The sequence below is a fragment of the Aptenodytes patagonicus genome, chromosome 5, assembly GCF_965638725.1.
Source record: "Aptenodytes patagonicus chromosome 5, bAptPat1.pri.cur, whole genome shotgun sequence".
Classification (NCBI taxonomy): Eukaryota; Metazoa; Chordata; class Aves; order Sphenisciformes; family Spheniscidae; genus Aptenodytes; species Aptenodytes patagonicus.
Window position 1 is genome coordinate 70,553,514 of NC_134953.1, and position 16,010 is coordinate 70,569,523.

The 16,010-nt window shown below is 35.5% G+C and overlaps 1 protein-coding gene across 4 annotated transcripts in view; it reads right to left on the reverse strand.

The window, feature by feature from the left end:
• The window catches only part of USP33 (ubiquitin specific peptidase 33), a 43,816-nt gene that overhangs the window by 10,935 nt on the left and 16,871 nt on the right, over positions 1–16,010 (reverse strand). For 3 of the 4 annotated variants that reach the window (XM_076340430.1, XM_076340427.1, XM_076340431.1), the window contains 12 exons: positions 15,223–15,292; positions 13,768–13,881; positions 12,950–13,028; positions 10,353–10,773; positions 9,796–9,936; positions 6,834–6,946; positions 5,336–5,508; positions 5,130–5,224; positions 4,512–4,545; positions 3,637–3,682; positions 2,725–2,905; positions 1,335–1,461 (listed from right to left, as the gene is read on the reverse strand). In XM_076340430.1, the coding sequence (XP_076196545.1) occupies positions 1,335–1,461; positions 2,725–2,905; positions 3,637–3,682; positions 4,512–4,545; positions 5,130–5,224; positions 5,336–5,508; positions 6,834–6,946; positions 9,796–9,936; positions 10,353–10,773; positions 12,950–13,028; positions 13,768–13,881; positions 15,223–15,292 (1,594 nt within the window). The remainder of the gene's footprint in view (positions 1–1,334; positions 1,462–2,724; positions 2,906–3,636; positions 3,683–4,511; positions 4,546–5,129; positions 5,225–5,335; positions 5,509–6,833; positions 6,947–9,795; positions 9,937–10,352; positions 10,774–12,949; positions 13,029–13,767; positions 13,882–15,222; positions 15,293–16,010) is intronic. The other variant, XM_076340429.1, reaches the window with a different exon arrangement.

Consider the following 16,010-nt stretch of genomic DNA (forward strand, 5'->3'; position numbering starts at 1 on the left):
AGCAAATTGGACGGCAACAGAGTCAGCAGACTCTACTGCAGAGGTGATTTCTACCAGAGGAGAATGAGATAAGGCTCTGCCCATTTCCTCTATGCATCTTTTGAGCTAAAGCTTTGCAAGCTGTACTCCTTGGGCAGATATTCCTTACTTACCTTCACAAGTAAGGTTGAACAGTAAGTAGATCAGGTAATTCCCCTACTTTTCCTGTATTCCCCTACTTTCCTCATTGAGACTTGTTGCTGGTGTCCAACTGGAAGTATCTTTGCTCTCCTGTTTTTAGATTGAATAGAATCTCTCTTCTGCAAAAGGAGGTTTGAACCATTCATTCCATCCTCCAAAACCCTGGCCTGAAACTTCACTCAACATCACACAAAAGCTGGGCCGCCTCAGTTAATTTACGGAGTCAAAGTTGACTCAAATAGCTGATGGAAAAGCTTCAGGTAGACCTAATGGCTATAACAACAAAGCTATTTATAGTCTAGCAAAACAAGACTAAAAGAGTAGGAAAAACACAAATGCTATGAACCCAATTAAAATACATTACCTGTTTAAATTCAGATCAAAATTATTTAACGAAAGCCTCAAAAGTCTGAAAATTAAATTCAAGTAGGTAAATTCACTTTCCAGCTGTAATTTAAAAATGTGTACATACCTCCACTAAGCTTTCTAAAATGTGCTGAAAGAACATCTATTTTGTGTGTGTGGTAGTGTTTTGTGGGTATATTCTATTTTAAAAACCAAATTTTATGAATGCTATTATTTTATTATTTATTTTAACATGTTTGCCCACAATCAGGTACAGTGTTATTTCTCGGCAATACAGCATGACTTCCACATTCCTTTTAAAAGACCTACTGAGTCAGACTCACAGGCTTAGCTCAGACAGTGGCAGGTACAAGTGCTCCTAATGAAAGTTCAAACATTCTCAGAACACAACTCATTTCTTGCGCAAATCTGATACAACCTATTTCGCGGTCAACTTGTAGTAGAAATTTCATCCTAGTACCAGAAATTTGGAATTTGAAAATTGAGTTAAGTTGCTTTTATTATTTCAAGTCCTTATTATTAAAGTCCTCTTTCTGGTCATCTTACTATACTTTATTTATGCAGATTTAATTTTCATTTTAAGTTCTATACGTTTTAGCAGTGACAGAGCAAGTGTTAAGGACATAACTGAAGGATTAAATCTCTCTCCAGCATAGGTGTTTCTGGTTGGTCAAATTCTTCCATTATAATTCTTGTGGGGCAGCTAATTTCTGAAAGCTGCCCAACTGCTTAAAAAGTTATTTATGTACCTGACTAATATGAGTATGATCGTACTTTTAATTTCTTACCTGTAGAAGAGAACATAGGCTTCTGCATTTTGCACTGTGGATTCAGATACTTCTGTGACACTCTGGTCATCAAATTCATACCACAGATTATTTAAATTGTTGCGACAATAAGCTATATAATGTCCACCTAGAGTGTTAGAAGCAAGAGTTATTTATTAAAGTGTCCAGAGCTGCCCATTTTACTTCCTTTTCATGTATTGCATAGTAAGTCCAAAAAAAGCAAGTCTTAAATGGGAGAAACATTAGATCGTTAGCAGACAGGACTTGGATATTAACTTCTCTCAAACTCAGGATCAGCTTTTCCTTCTGAATTTCTATCAGCTAGTGGGAAGTTGGGCACCACTTTCAGCATATTCTTGAACTCTTCAAACAGCTTGTTGTCTAATGTACTCCTGAACCATGATATTAAAATCAGAGTAAGACTGTCTGAACAATTTACCCTAATCAGTTTCCACAGTGAACTCTCTTAAATCTTTGTATGCTTTATAATAGAAATTAGCATAGATGTTTAACAGCTACATGATCTCAAGACCATACTTCACTGTGTTTTGAAGACTATTCATAATGTATTTTAAATTATTACTATTTTTAAATACATATTCAACTGTCAATAATTAAATAAGCAAGTATCTACTAAACTGATTACGAGAAGCATCATTCAGCAAGCACTAAACTGAAGATGAAAAAGCATCCAGAAAAAATGGAAACAACTTCATCTAAACAATGGATACCTCAAGTTTAGGGAGTAGGAGGGGGTGGGTAACTTCTCTAAAAATCTATGAAGTTTCTCGCTTCAAACTTTTCTTTCTCCCATTTTCCAAATCTTATAAATACTGAAAGCACTTGGGCAGGAACAAGCTTGACATATAGCTACTCATCACTACCCATAAGTGGCAGTTACTGCCTGTTTTGGGGTTAACTGGCAGCGATCATCCAAGAGAACATCTTTAAAAAAAATTACTCGCATCTTTGTGGTGCTTTGTGAACTCTTTCCAAAAAAATAAGGCATACAAAGCATCAAAACTCTAGACAAACAACAGCTGTTTAGAACAGCCAATCAACTGGTCATCTGCTGGCATGTAACATTATTTGTACATTTATACTGTTCACTTTCAATAGCGCATATAGTGTTTTCACTTAATATTCCAGGATCTGTTAATTTTTTTTCCACCTACAATTTTATTTAGGTATGCCATATAATTTCAAAGATGTGTCAACTCTTAAAGAGCAAGCCATCTTATGGTTCAAGGTAAAAATCACAGCATTTATCTTTCACATTATAATTACCAATGTTCATCTATTTACCCTTCAGTATATGGATATCATCCTTAAACAGAACTGCTGATGGGACTATCAACTGCAGAGACAAAACAATCAACCTCATACTTACTGCTGGCAGTTCCATGATGGCAGATGACAGACAAGAGATCATAAGTCACTATTTGAGCTGGACTGTCCTTTGCAAGGAAAGGCTGAAGATCAAGGCCTTCCAATGGAAAGGAGACATGGGTCCCAATTTTTGTGGAAAACATAAGTTCATGTCTAAATCTTTTGAGATGAATGCACAGTATCTGTAAGAAAGATCAACAGATTCACTCAAGAAATATACATGCTGCTATTTGATATTTAATAACCACACTGTGCAAGCCATCTTTTCCTTTTATCATCCCAAAAGGATCACTTGTCTCTATGGCCTGAGGCAACTATCACAAGCTCTGTGTTACACAGATTTATTTTTTTTTTTTAAATCAATTGCAGCTCAAGGAGTTAGAAATGAATTTGTAATTATTGAAGACTTATCTTACTGACAGTATTAACAGTCCTGAACAGTTACTAACACTGATGCAGCAATGAACAACATACCTTTTCTCTTCCTCAGTGCACCTACTGCACAATCTTGTCACAAGGGACATTAATTCTTCCTGATTATTGCAGCCATCAATTCATGTTTTGAAGTGTAAGACTGGATTACTTTTAAAATGTAGAGTTACAAGCACTACTTATAGAAAAGGTCTGGCTATGGTATTTAATTCTATGATCTACAGTATAAATAAGTTCTGCAGGCTGACAGTAACAACATAGAAAAACCCCATTCTTCTAGCTTTACTTTTCATGTACAAGGTTCACTTTCTTACAGGGTGAATAATCAAACATTGTTCACATTCTTAAAACAAATGCCAATATGAAGATACGCTTTCATCATATAACGTTATAAACACAATTTACTCCATGCAACTCATTAGTCTTACCACATTCCTAATCATGCAGAAAAAGTGCTTTAAAGTGCATGTAGTAACAGTACCTCAGGAAATTTTTGCACTTTGCAGAATTTCACTCCATTTCTTAACCTAAGCAAAGGAAAAAAAAAAACACAAACCCAAAACAACCAATACTTAGTTCTGAAAAGGTTTTATTTTATTGTGCTAGATCAGCAAAAGTCTAAGCTGAACATTACATTAGTAAACCCAAAATATTTCTGGAATGTAGATTAGACATGGAGTAGTCAAAATGATACAAACGATGCTTCAGAAGAAAAGACAATCTGTACTGCTGAAAAATTCAAAGCAGCAAGCACAGATAATCAAGTTCCATCTAGCTAAGTTTCTCTCAGCATAAAGGAAAGAACTTTAAGCTTCATGAAAGCTGATTATTCAGCAAAATAGAAAAAAAGAAACCAACTAGATTTATTTAAGAAATTACCTACAGCAGATCACCAGTTATATAGCAAGGAATAACACTCCTTTTCCATAAAGGGCTTCGAGCAGCCATCAGACCACTTCTGTTTCTTGGTTCTTTAGTATTTAAAGCCACAGTATATTTATTTATTTTTAACACACTGAAGTGACCTACTGCATATCAGTGAAAACCTGCTAGTAATATAGAGGGCTAAAAGCTTTTATTTTATCAATCAAAAACAATTTACAAAGGTCTAAAATTGTAAGGAACATGAAAAATAATTAAGCACATTTGGTCTGCAATATGGTAGGGTGAGTCAGTGCTTCCTGACTCCTGCACCTTTGTAATACTAAATTTCTGACAGCCAGAACACAAGGTGGTATCAAAAGATTAATACTCCTGTGACATATCCAACAAAAATAAATGCCTCTTGACTAACAGAAGCATTAAAGCACTCAAATTAAGGTAAGTTAAAACAAACAAAGGTAAAAGCCAGCTTACTTTTTACACCTTCCACAGCTGTACATGTTATCACCTGCAAATATCAGGGAGAAGAAAAACAGCCATTATTCTCTAAATCGAAATAGTTATCCTTCAAGCGCATACATTTGATATATAAAAGTTTCAAGGGAATTTATCTTTAGGTTGCATTCAATATTTAACAGTCGTAAGAGTGTTGACACAGCAACTACACAGAAAGCTTGTTAGGTTTTATGCTTTCAACTATGAAGCAGTACAGCATAATCTGAAGAGATGATGCTGTATAATTTAAAAGGGAAATAATTTACTACGTCCAAATTAAGGTTATGGGAATGAGTATTAATATAGTGGGTTTTGAAATTTTTATGAACCTTCAGTTGATACCATTTCATTAAACCAAATTCAGATTTACTTGACATTTATAAAGCAGCTTTCATGGGCAGTTCTTGCCTCAAGTATTCAGTTGAGTGAGCAGCTTACCTTTTTGAAATGAATGATTCCATAAGAGCAAGGAATGACTATTACAGTCTAACAGGTGGCCTTTGCTTAATTGTGTGAAGCTAAGAACATATTGATCATCTTATTGTGATAGGCGGAAAAAAACCCAAAAGAAACATGTTCATGTAATTGACCTCTTACCCTTGAGCTCATCTCTGGCGAAAAAGGCAGCAAGACAATCTTGTAAGGTTACAACTGGACCCCAAAACCAGCTAGGAACACATGAGACAACAAACCTGAAACATCATTGACAGAAAAGAAAGAAAACCAACAAATGTTCTGCCAGAAGAGCAGAAACTGGAATTTCAAAATAGATAAATAAATAAAACAAAGTAGATATTATTTACCTTTTGAAATATTCCATAAAAAAAGCTATCCATCCCTGGGGGGCATATGCTTCTCCACATGACCCTGCCTTGACTAGAGTTGTCTGATGACTTGCAGAATGGAGTTTAGCAAGATCTTCCTTACCTGGAATAGGCAAGGACAGATCCTGAAAGGTCTCCAGGGTTACAGACAGCTAAAGAAGAAAACAAATGAAACAAAATAGAGTTAAGCTTGAAGAGAAAAAGCAATTAAATGGAATTCTGTAAAGTTCACCAGTAACTGTATAGTTGAAAATTCCACTAGGCAGCAAATTAATTATAAATAAGGAGATGTAAGAATTCATTTTCTAAAAGAGGAAGAAAAAATAACATTTTAGAGTGAACTTGCACATTGTTATCACTGAAACTTTTTTTTTAAGTCGTTATTAATTATTTGTCTTCCTACTAGTCGTACAAAGCACTATGATTTTTGCCTCAGGCTCCTGTTATACAAACTAGTTTCACAAAGCTTCAGCCCATTGTTTTGACAGTATTTTACTTTGACATTATCTTGACCTGATGTAACTGGACCTGCTGCAAAAGAGACCCAGCTGTGCATTTTCTTTCTCCCATGCTGGATTTAGTGATCACATAGTCACAGAGTGAAACATCAAGCAAACTTTAAAAATTCTTACTTGTTTTTTGAACTTGCTCACCAGATTACCCTGAGGTCTCAGTATTCTTAGATCTAAAGGAAGGGAAGCAGTAAGGGCATGCAACTGCATCAGGGTTAGGTTTAAACTGTATGTTGAGAAACTTGTCCCCAATGCAAAGATTTGGATATCCAATATTTGATACTATTGCTTTGAAACCAAAGTGGTCTGCTAGACGTGTTTAGATAATTGACTTTTTAAATGATCACGTGTGCTGTTCTAAGTAATTCTATGAGCAAATAGTACAGAAAAAAATCAACTGCTCCTATATTGCACCCCATCTTGCAGTAGAGGACAACTTCAGAAAGCAGTTAATGATTCATATAACCTTTAAATTAAGTGTCTTCACCTGGATTTTTTGAAAGACAAGAATTTTCTTAGCCTCAATCTACCTGATAAGACTGTTATAGCAGTAAAATTGGACTACCGTCTTTTACTTTTCTTTGTAACGTTATGTACCTGAGAACTTACGACAGTAGCAGGTATGCATTAGAATATTCAGAACATTACTAGAAACTAATCATACCTAAGTGAAGTTGAAGAGCAAGCCTCTTTCTCCATCCTTGCTGTAAACCAATTCTCAAAATGTTATTTTTCAGCTCTGAGTAAATATCCAGCTCAATGAAAGCAAGCTAGTCTAAACACAAAGTACTGGTAGTAGCTGCTATTACTGTTTGAGTGAACAAATGTGAAACAACCTAACCTTCTGAGGAAATCTGCCACAAAAGAATAAAATTACCAGAGAATGACTGTATTAGTAAAACTGTAAGTATCTGTATTGGGGAAAAAAACCATATCAAAATCTAGAACTTCCCCTCCTTACTCACCCGATCACAAGTCAAGCACTGTACTGAGCTTATTATAGTTCCATCAAATATATCAGAGATAACACTCCTGTACTTCTTGCGCTTCTTCCTTTTTGGTGATGATACAGTTGAAACTATAAAATGACAAAAATAAAATGCTGAAAGTAAATCAAGATACAATGGATTCTGATTTCCTTCAACTTTGCATAATATAACTAAAGATCACACATATTTAGGATTAAATTATGAGCCAAGCCCTGTTTTCTATTTACTAAATATTTCTTAGAAATTACACAACCAGATTACTGCTAGTACCAGGCAATTCATGTAGGTTCCTCAAGCAGTTTATGGAGGACAAACACCAGAAGATTTTGCCTCTATTTAAGTAAAACTCAAACTGCCAGTCTTGAAATCTACAGCCTACTGCTACGAGATTCATCTTGGCAGGAATCCCCCAAGGTATAAATTTAAAAAGGCACATTCTATCTGACATTTCATTTGATCACATCTTTCCAGGAAGTTTTAACCACATTGGGCTGAAGAGCTCATACACAAGCTTATTTTATCACAACACTGATGACAGTGGATTGAAGACGACTAAATTTACTACTAGAGTCCAGCCTAGCAACAGCTTATTAAAAAACCCCCAAAAAAACCCTCCAAGCCAATAACATGTGCTTCCCACCCAAATCCACTACTAATTAGATAAACACACCAGAGCAGTCTCTTGGGCTCTATAGATTACTGGAACGATAGGCTAAAAATGAAGACCACAAAACCTCTTCTGGAGTTAGTACATCACCCAGGAGACCACTCAAAAGTCTTGTAGGAGTGAAAGGCAAACTCTGCCAAAATGCTGACAGCCAGTAACGAGATAGGCAGTGAAACGTGGAAATAATTACAGTGAAAAGGAAACTGGATTACTCCAATAAATCTTTCACATAGAACACATCCTCCCAAGGCTCCTTTGTACATGAAGAGTTTGCCCCATAAGCAAGTACTCTCGTCTCTTTACTGTCCAGCAGTATTATATATTGTCTCTGTATCATCCCATACCTAGGAAGATGTCTAAAATAATAGAAGAGTCTGAATTCAAAAGTATCTCTAGCAGAAAGAACAGGCGTTAGAAGTAATCTGAAAAACCCTCTTTTCCACAATGCATCAGATACATTTTATTTATCATAGACACAAACTGCCTCATACAGCCTTTTGCCCAGAATTCTCTAAGGTTCCTTTAAATCATTTATTTTGCCACTAAACTGCTTTAAGATGGTTCTAAAGTCTTCATTTATCACTAATGTGGAGGATGTGCTGTATTTATCCACACTAACAAACAGTAGGAAGAAACGGAAGACACTGACGAGGAGAGGCATCTTAGAATTGTGGCACCCAACAGATACCACGTGCTTTCAGCAAGGGGGAAATGGAAGAGAAGAAGGGAATAGGTGTGTTGTAATTAGGTATTAGTCCCCAGGCACAAGTCCTGGCACACTAGGGAATTCCCCTAGCATTATGGGGAATTAAAAAAAAAAAAACCACCAACAAAAAAACCACCTTGTGAGCTTGCAAATGGCTGCCACACTACTCCCCTAGTCAGTTCTACTGCATACATATCTGTTCCCTCAATACTCAATGAAGATGACCAAGAGTTAAATTATTAGGAAGTGACAAAAATCAGTAGTCTAGATTGGAAGAGATCTTTGGATATCAGCTGGTATGGTCTGTTCAAAGCAGCTCTAGTTGAACTTTGGAATATCCATCTCCAGGAACCTTGTGGTACCTCTGGGCTCCTGCCTCTGTTCCAGTATTCAGCCACTCGATGGAAAGATTTTTCTTCCTTCCATCCAATAGAAGTTTTCCTTTCTGCAACTTGCTTCCATTTCTATTTGCTGCATGGCTTCAAGAACAGTCTGGCTCTGCCTTCTCTATAACCACCCATAATGCTGATGACAGCAACAGTTCCCCTTTAGCCTTTCCTTCTCCAAGCTGAACAAACCCAGCTCTCTCAGCCTCCCCTTGTACACGACAGGCTCCAGCCACCTAGTACCTCTTCTGATAGACTCACTTCAGTTTCTCTAAAACCTTCCTCTAATGGTGAAGACAAAACTGGAGACTAGCACAGATGCAGTGTCAAAACTGCTGAACAAATGAGCCAAGGAGGTCAATGATTTAAGTCCATTAAATCATTGTCATTCAACACCAACGCTAAAGCATTAAAAGGATAATGTGAATGTTTTCAGAACTTAATCCTGGAGAGCCTGCTGAATGAAAGAGGATCACAATATTTAAGTTGTGGGAGTTTTTTGTTTTGGTTTAATACTAGCCTTAAAAGCATGTTCCAAAAGATGAGCTTTTATTGAAATAGTGTACTGTTAGACAAATAAGGGCAAAAAATGAAAAAAGATCATATATTATTCCCTGTGCCCTAAAGCTGCACTGTCTTGTATCTAAAGGCAATAAAAGTCTAAACATTCTGGATGCTGTTAAACACATCATACTGTGGAAAGTGCCAAAAGAAATACTCTACACTGCAAAGACAGTAAAAACCAGAAAGGAGCTAGCATTTACAAGTCTATCTACAGTATAGGTACACATATAAACTAAAATGTTGACTTACTGAACTTCTGCTGAAGAAACAATGTGCATGTTTTCTGAAAAGCATTACCTTTCTGTGGGTACTTAACTTCTCCCATGTTTTCCCTCTCCCCAAACCAATGCAATGGAGAAAGTTGTCTAAAAATATTATTCCACCCTCCCAAAGCAGAGGCAAACACTATTCATCCTTCAAAAGAATCAGAATTTTACAGAAGTAAAGGGAGTCTTATTGTATGTCCAGCTTACACAATGCTCCCTCTCCCCACTGGGGATAGGGGATAAAAAAACCCCTAAGAACAACACTGCATTGCTACACAAGATGCAACAAAATGAAAACCGTAATACAGAGCAATTCAGTACCAGGAGGGAGAAAATAAAGGGATTATACCTTTTTTGTGGACTGGTGCCAGTGAAGAGCATGATGAGAAGGATTTTGGAGGACTGTTTGATAAGCGTGCATTCATCCCTTCATTTGATGATGGGGTTTGGGCTGCAGACACATCATTCATGTGGACATCACTGATGTACTCTGTAATTAATATTTGCATTATTTCATAAATTCTACCAAAAAAAATGTACTGCAGAATGAACAGACACAATAGTTATGTAGTTTATTTAACCACACTGTCAGGTCACTGGACATTTAGGAATGAAGCACCATTTCAATTCACATATCTAAGTTAAGAACAAAACCAAAAACCCCCACTCTTCTGGGTTATCTGAAACCTTACCCAGTACAAATCTTTAGCTTTTCAAGGGAATTCAAATTGAATTCAGAACATCTAAACTGAAAAAAATAAATTAAGAAGGTGCATTGTTTACAAGTAAATCCACCTACTCTATTTGACTTACACCTCTCTAGTGTATTCTACAACTCATTTCCACTCACACAGATATCCTGGCTAAGACTTTGACTATTTCAATTGCACCTTAGTAATGCATTACCCGAGAATCTGCTGTGTATCTGTACTTTGACAGTTCCTTGATTATTTAAAAATTCAGTGGTCTCTGAAGCAGCGTTTGTGTCTTTTTCCAAGTCTTCCATAGAATTTGCTCGTTTAAGCTTGTGGTTTGTTATTTTTTCTTTCTGCCAATCTTTGGATGTGATTGAGTTGTTATCGTCATCCTGAATTAACATGGTTGTCTCTGCAGGATCCTCTAAGACAGGTTTGAAAATAGCATCATTTTCTGTTTTATCACAGGTACCACAGGATTCACAGGGCTGAAAGCCTACATCTGACTGGCTCTTGTCTTCTTCCATACTCTCTTCAACACTCATAGGCTGGGCATCTTCCAGTTCTACAACTGGTTCTTTAAGTTCTTCATGAAGCAAATCCATTAGACAACGCAAAAATTCTTGTGCATCCTAGGATTTTAAACAAGTTTTACAATATTATTCCATTTTATTTGGAAGATATTAAAGTCATAGCAGGAAAAGATACAGATCACTAAAGTGAAAGCTACAGCTGGCTATTAAAGAATAAGGTAAATTCCTCTGTCCCAGGTCTAATGTTCAAAAGACATTTCATTTCCAGACCACATATTTGTTTCCTGCAACCATTTCTTGCATGTCACAAGTAATCTTATTATACAAGTTTCCTCCAAAACACTTCAATTCCCAAAAAGCTTATTTCAACAACTTTAACAAAAATACTGCCATAGCTTACATGAATGATAAAAGTAACTCAAGCAACTACCAACAGTGTGGTCAGACTCCGGTTTTGCTGGTAATGGAACATTTTAGGGACAGTTTTTCAAAACCTTATGCAGCATCTTCAGCAAAGCAATCAGAGCCTTGCTTTCACTGGGCATGGAAGTACTTTATTAAAAAGTATGATGTACTTAGCCCGTCTTTCCAATTGCATCATACTGTCAACAAGATCTTATTGTTCTTCTCAAGCCTGGACAAGATTCCTCAACTATCAGCGTTTCCACAAAGAGCTGTCAAGTATTACTACAAGTCTAATGCATGTTTGGAAAGATCTTAAAAGCCACCGAATTTCAACAATCCACGCAGCAGCTTGGTTCTTGGCAATAGAGAATATCTAATAAAGCAAGCATGGGAGAAAACAACAGCCTCTTCTTGGCAACTACTACTGCTTCTATTTTCTTCTGTTTTCCTTTTGTATTTTGGTTGTTCATAATAATAATTTTTGCTGCTCAACATTCCCATCCATCATAGCAATTACTTAAGCTCACAACTGCTGACTAGAAAACTTTTTTTTTTCCCCCTTAAAAACTACAACTATCAGATTTGAGGTTTGGGATTGGGTAATGAAAAAAAAAAAACCTAATATGCCTATTTGCTGGTAATCCTTTTTTTTAAAAAAAAAAAAAAAAAAAAGATGACTCAAACCTTGAGACACAGATTAACTGATAAACATTCTTCACTGAGCAAAAGAATTCCTTTTTCTCCCTGAATACTGGACACAGTTACCCAATTGGCTGCCCAGATAGCGAGGCTGGGCAAGAGGAGAGTGTTGGTCATGGAAGACCTGCTTTGTTTTAATTGTTGCCATGAAACCTACTAAACATACAACTGAAGTGTGATCCAGGCAGGACCTAAAAAGGTTCTCATTAAGTCTTGGTCTGCATGGAAAAAGACATTCCAATCAGTGTTCAAAGCTGCAAGAATCAAGCTTCCATACAGTTTCTTTTCAGTTATCAAGATTGATTTCTACTTTTCCAGAAATTCATGTGGCTCTTAAGAAACTCATAAGTAAACTAAAAACCATTGAGATTACTATTTAAACATTTACTTTACAGCTACATGCAGCATTTGAACATTAGAACATGTGTTCTAATCCTCCACTCCACAAATATGAAACACGCTAACTGAAACAGCAAAATTCCTTTAAATAACAGCAGATTCCTGGAAGATATTAGTAAGCTTTTCTAATTACAGGGTTTAAATTTTTCGTCTAGCCCAAAACCTTTTAATAAAGTACTGCAAACTGTATGAATGCAGCAAGATACTATATGAAGTATCAACTGAAGAATGCCTTTACTATATAGTAATCCATACCTCTTTAACAAGTTACCAACTTACAGTTCCCACAATACTGCTTACGAAACACACAACTGTGGGGGTTTTTTCAAAGCTACTAAATGAAAATTCAATACGGTGTATTTAATTTTTTAATAAACATAACTGGCAGATGAATATTAAAACATGTATTACATTCTTTTTTATTTTTGAACACCTTTATTTTGTTTTCTGGGACTGCTCAAATATTAGCAGCATTATTTCACACAAAAGAAAAGTTTTAGATACGTATTATTTTAGTTTTCCTGAAAAAAGGGAAAAGGAATTATTCTCAGAAGTTGAAGACCTTTCAAGAATCTGATATAAACAAACATAAAACCTGATTTAACTGTTGATGGTTCAGTTTCAGATGATCTACGTTTGAAGCATATAAACTAAAGTTTATGTTGCACTTGCTTTAAACAAATACAGGAAGCATGATATCTTAAGCATTTAAATTTAAAAATAAGAGAACTTTCTGATGTCTTTTAAATCTGCCTAAGCCATAAAGTTTTACCTGTTGAGAGTAGCCTCGAAATGTTGGATTAACAGTTTTAATTCCTTGAAATAAACCAGTAGGAACAACAGAACCAGGCCTAAAGAAAAAAAAAGTTTCAAATATATAAATATACATAAAAAAGCAAGCATTTAAGTGGAATTTTCTATCTTTACTGGGATCATAATTTTACCTGCAACTGAACTATAACATGTCTAACACCAATAATATTAATCTTAACCAAACATAATATTGGTATTGAATAATTAACAATTTTTTAAAAATCTGTCATCCAACAGAAATAGAGACTGTATCAGGAATTTTATGCCACATTTCTTGTCAGAGAATCAGACGACAAATCAGACATACTCATGGCACTACGCACAATTACTGTTTCTTTACCTTTGTACTTATATTTTGAAGTATTTTCTTAAATAACAAATTCCATATAAGGAAATAAGAGAAGTTGATAAAACATTGATACAGAATGAAGGACACAGAGAGGATAAAGTAGTTAAACATTTTAGATGTATTTCTGGCAGATATAAACTTATTTTTAAAAGCTTAATGCTACTTTGTGTAGTGTTTATCATCTGTTTCTTGTCAGATCTTCTTTACTACAATTTACATCAATTATTTGTCCTATCTTTGGTAGATATGGAAAAGAACAGGTTATAAGGAGTGTTTAAATCCTGAAAGTTAGTCTTTCCTTCCTTAATTTATAAGGGTGATTCTGTGATACACACAAAATAAAAATTAGGAACCTAGGACAGATTAATGCATCCTTCATGACTCTGGAGTTTATTTATAATCATTTCATCACCAAAATGATGCAATACCTGCTTTTGTGCCAGAGTTCTGTCATCAGCTTGAGGTAACTTTTACAAATTGCCGGTTTCTTATCTGTTCGGGCTAAGCCTCCACAGTCAAGAAAAAAGTGCGTCAAGGGTGGGCTGATTAAAAAGAAGAAAACAGTATTTTTTTCAGGTTGTTAAAATACAAGAGGAAATCCGCATTTCATACAATTTTTTTTTTTTTTTTAAATAATAAGAGTAATACTATTATGTAATTGAACAATTCCGTCTCCTGCATCCTTAAATGCTGCAACCAAACATTTCCTCATAGGACAACTTCAGCAGTACAGAAACACTGCTCCTCAAACATATTATGAATTTGTTAAAGCACCAGATTGTCTAATGGGATTCAAATTCAAGGCAATTCCTACTGGCCATCACAGAAGTACACATGTACCACTACAGCAACAATCACCATAAGCCTAGTCCATAAATAGCATCTTAAATAAATCTTCTTTTCTCTAGAATCCAATAGTGCCACATGATGTTTGTAGGTAAATAATTTATACTTAAATGATTATTTATCTGTTTACTCCATGCAGTGTTGCCAACTCACATACTCTCTCACTTCTCTCCCTTCAACCCCCCTTTTGAAGTCATAATCCCTCATACAGATTGGACCTATTTTTATCTGAGAAAGGAGATATCCCAGCATACTTGCAAAATTTGGCATTTCTCAACAGAATCGTTTCCTCATGATTAAATGCCTTATCCACTTCTTTACCTTCTAGAGAGATTTGCCTCAGTTCTCCTCTCCCTCAACAAAGGATCTCAGCAAGGTCTACGTAGCCCTGTATCCTGTCTTGGATTGCAGCCAAAAGCAGATGCATACAGTAAGCAAATATGATACATGCTCAAGTACTGTCCCCGCCTAACCATTCTGAGTGCAAGAAACTTCAGAGCTGGATAGTGTTTTTATCTCTTCAGCTTTTGCAGATTTCTCCTTCGCGAACTTGTCTGGTACCCCCATGGGAAGAGAAGATTTTGTATTCTAGCCGTTCCTAGGATGATTTAGCATAGAATGTCCCAGATGCATTGTCTGCGAGGACTGAATTTGGACCTTTTGATCTTAACAGGTCTCTTTTTTTTAATTAGGGTTTATTCTTATGCATTTCCTTTGATTTCTTCTGTAGCAGAAAAAAACCCCGCACAAATTTAATAGCTTTTATCAGATTTTCTTCTAATTTCTAGAACCACATGTATTTTTATTTAGGACAGTGAGGAATTAGAATGAAACAGGGAAAAAGCTGAGTAGCCCATATACCATAATACTTTTTTTTTCTCATATCAGTGACACAATTGTTTGTACTATGTAAGACTGGGATTTAACAAATACACATCATCTTCCATGGTAGTGCAGCCCTCCAAAATCCTTCAGTCATCTTGAGAAAATGCATGTACAAGCAAATATAAAATTACATTTACAACCGTTTTCCTTACCAGTTGGAAAGAGCTTGTAAAGCTGCATTCATGTAACAAGTGTTTCCAATATTTTTTAATCCTGTTAGACCTGAAAAACAGAATGAATATTCAGCAAATCTGTTAATCAAATACAAGACATATTAAGGAAAATACTTCCTAGAAAATATGTACTAATTAAAATACTTGTGTAACACTTCTGATGCTAATTATAATGCAGAGTTGTTACTAAAAGAAACATAGGTCTCCTAAACGAATACTAATCTAACTAGAAGAAGTAATTAAGTGTTTTGATTTTGGCTGACAGAAACACTTCAGACAAGCAGATTGTATTTCATCGTACTAACTTTTGGATGTTTTATGACAGCTGCAGATTGTAATTTAAAATATGTTTATCAATATTTAAGTTTTACTTGAACTTAATGATTTACCTGTTCAGCTAAACTGTTGCTATGCTGCATTTGTAACCTTTAATCATATTACCAAAAGCTTCTCAAGGAAGATTTCATTCTTCTGTCTCAAGTTCATGCTAGTAGACAGATTACACTAAATATTCAAAACCTACTCAGCATGTGATTATCCCAGAATCAGAATTATAATTACCTACCATCAGTCTTTTTCTATGCCAATTATATACCCTTATTTTTAGACAGACTGCTCGGTTTAGACTTCCCCACAGAATTTATTTTCAAGCCCTGACTGTTTACTTTCTTTACTGATATCCACATATAGTTTTTCCACACACATAAAAGTTATGATTAACATATATTCTTTCAGTGATTATGGAGTCATGAAAAATGCTCTCTAAA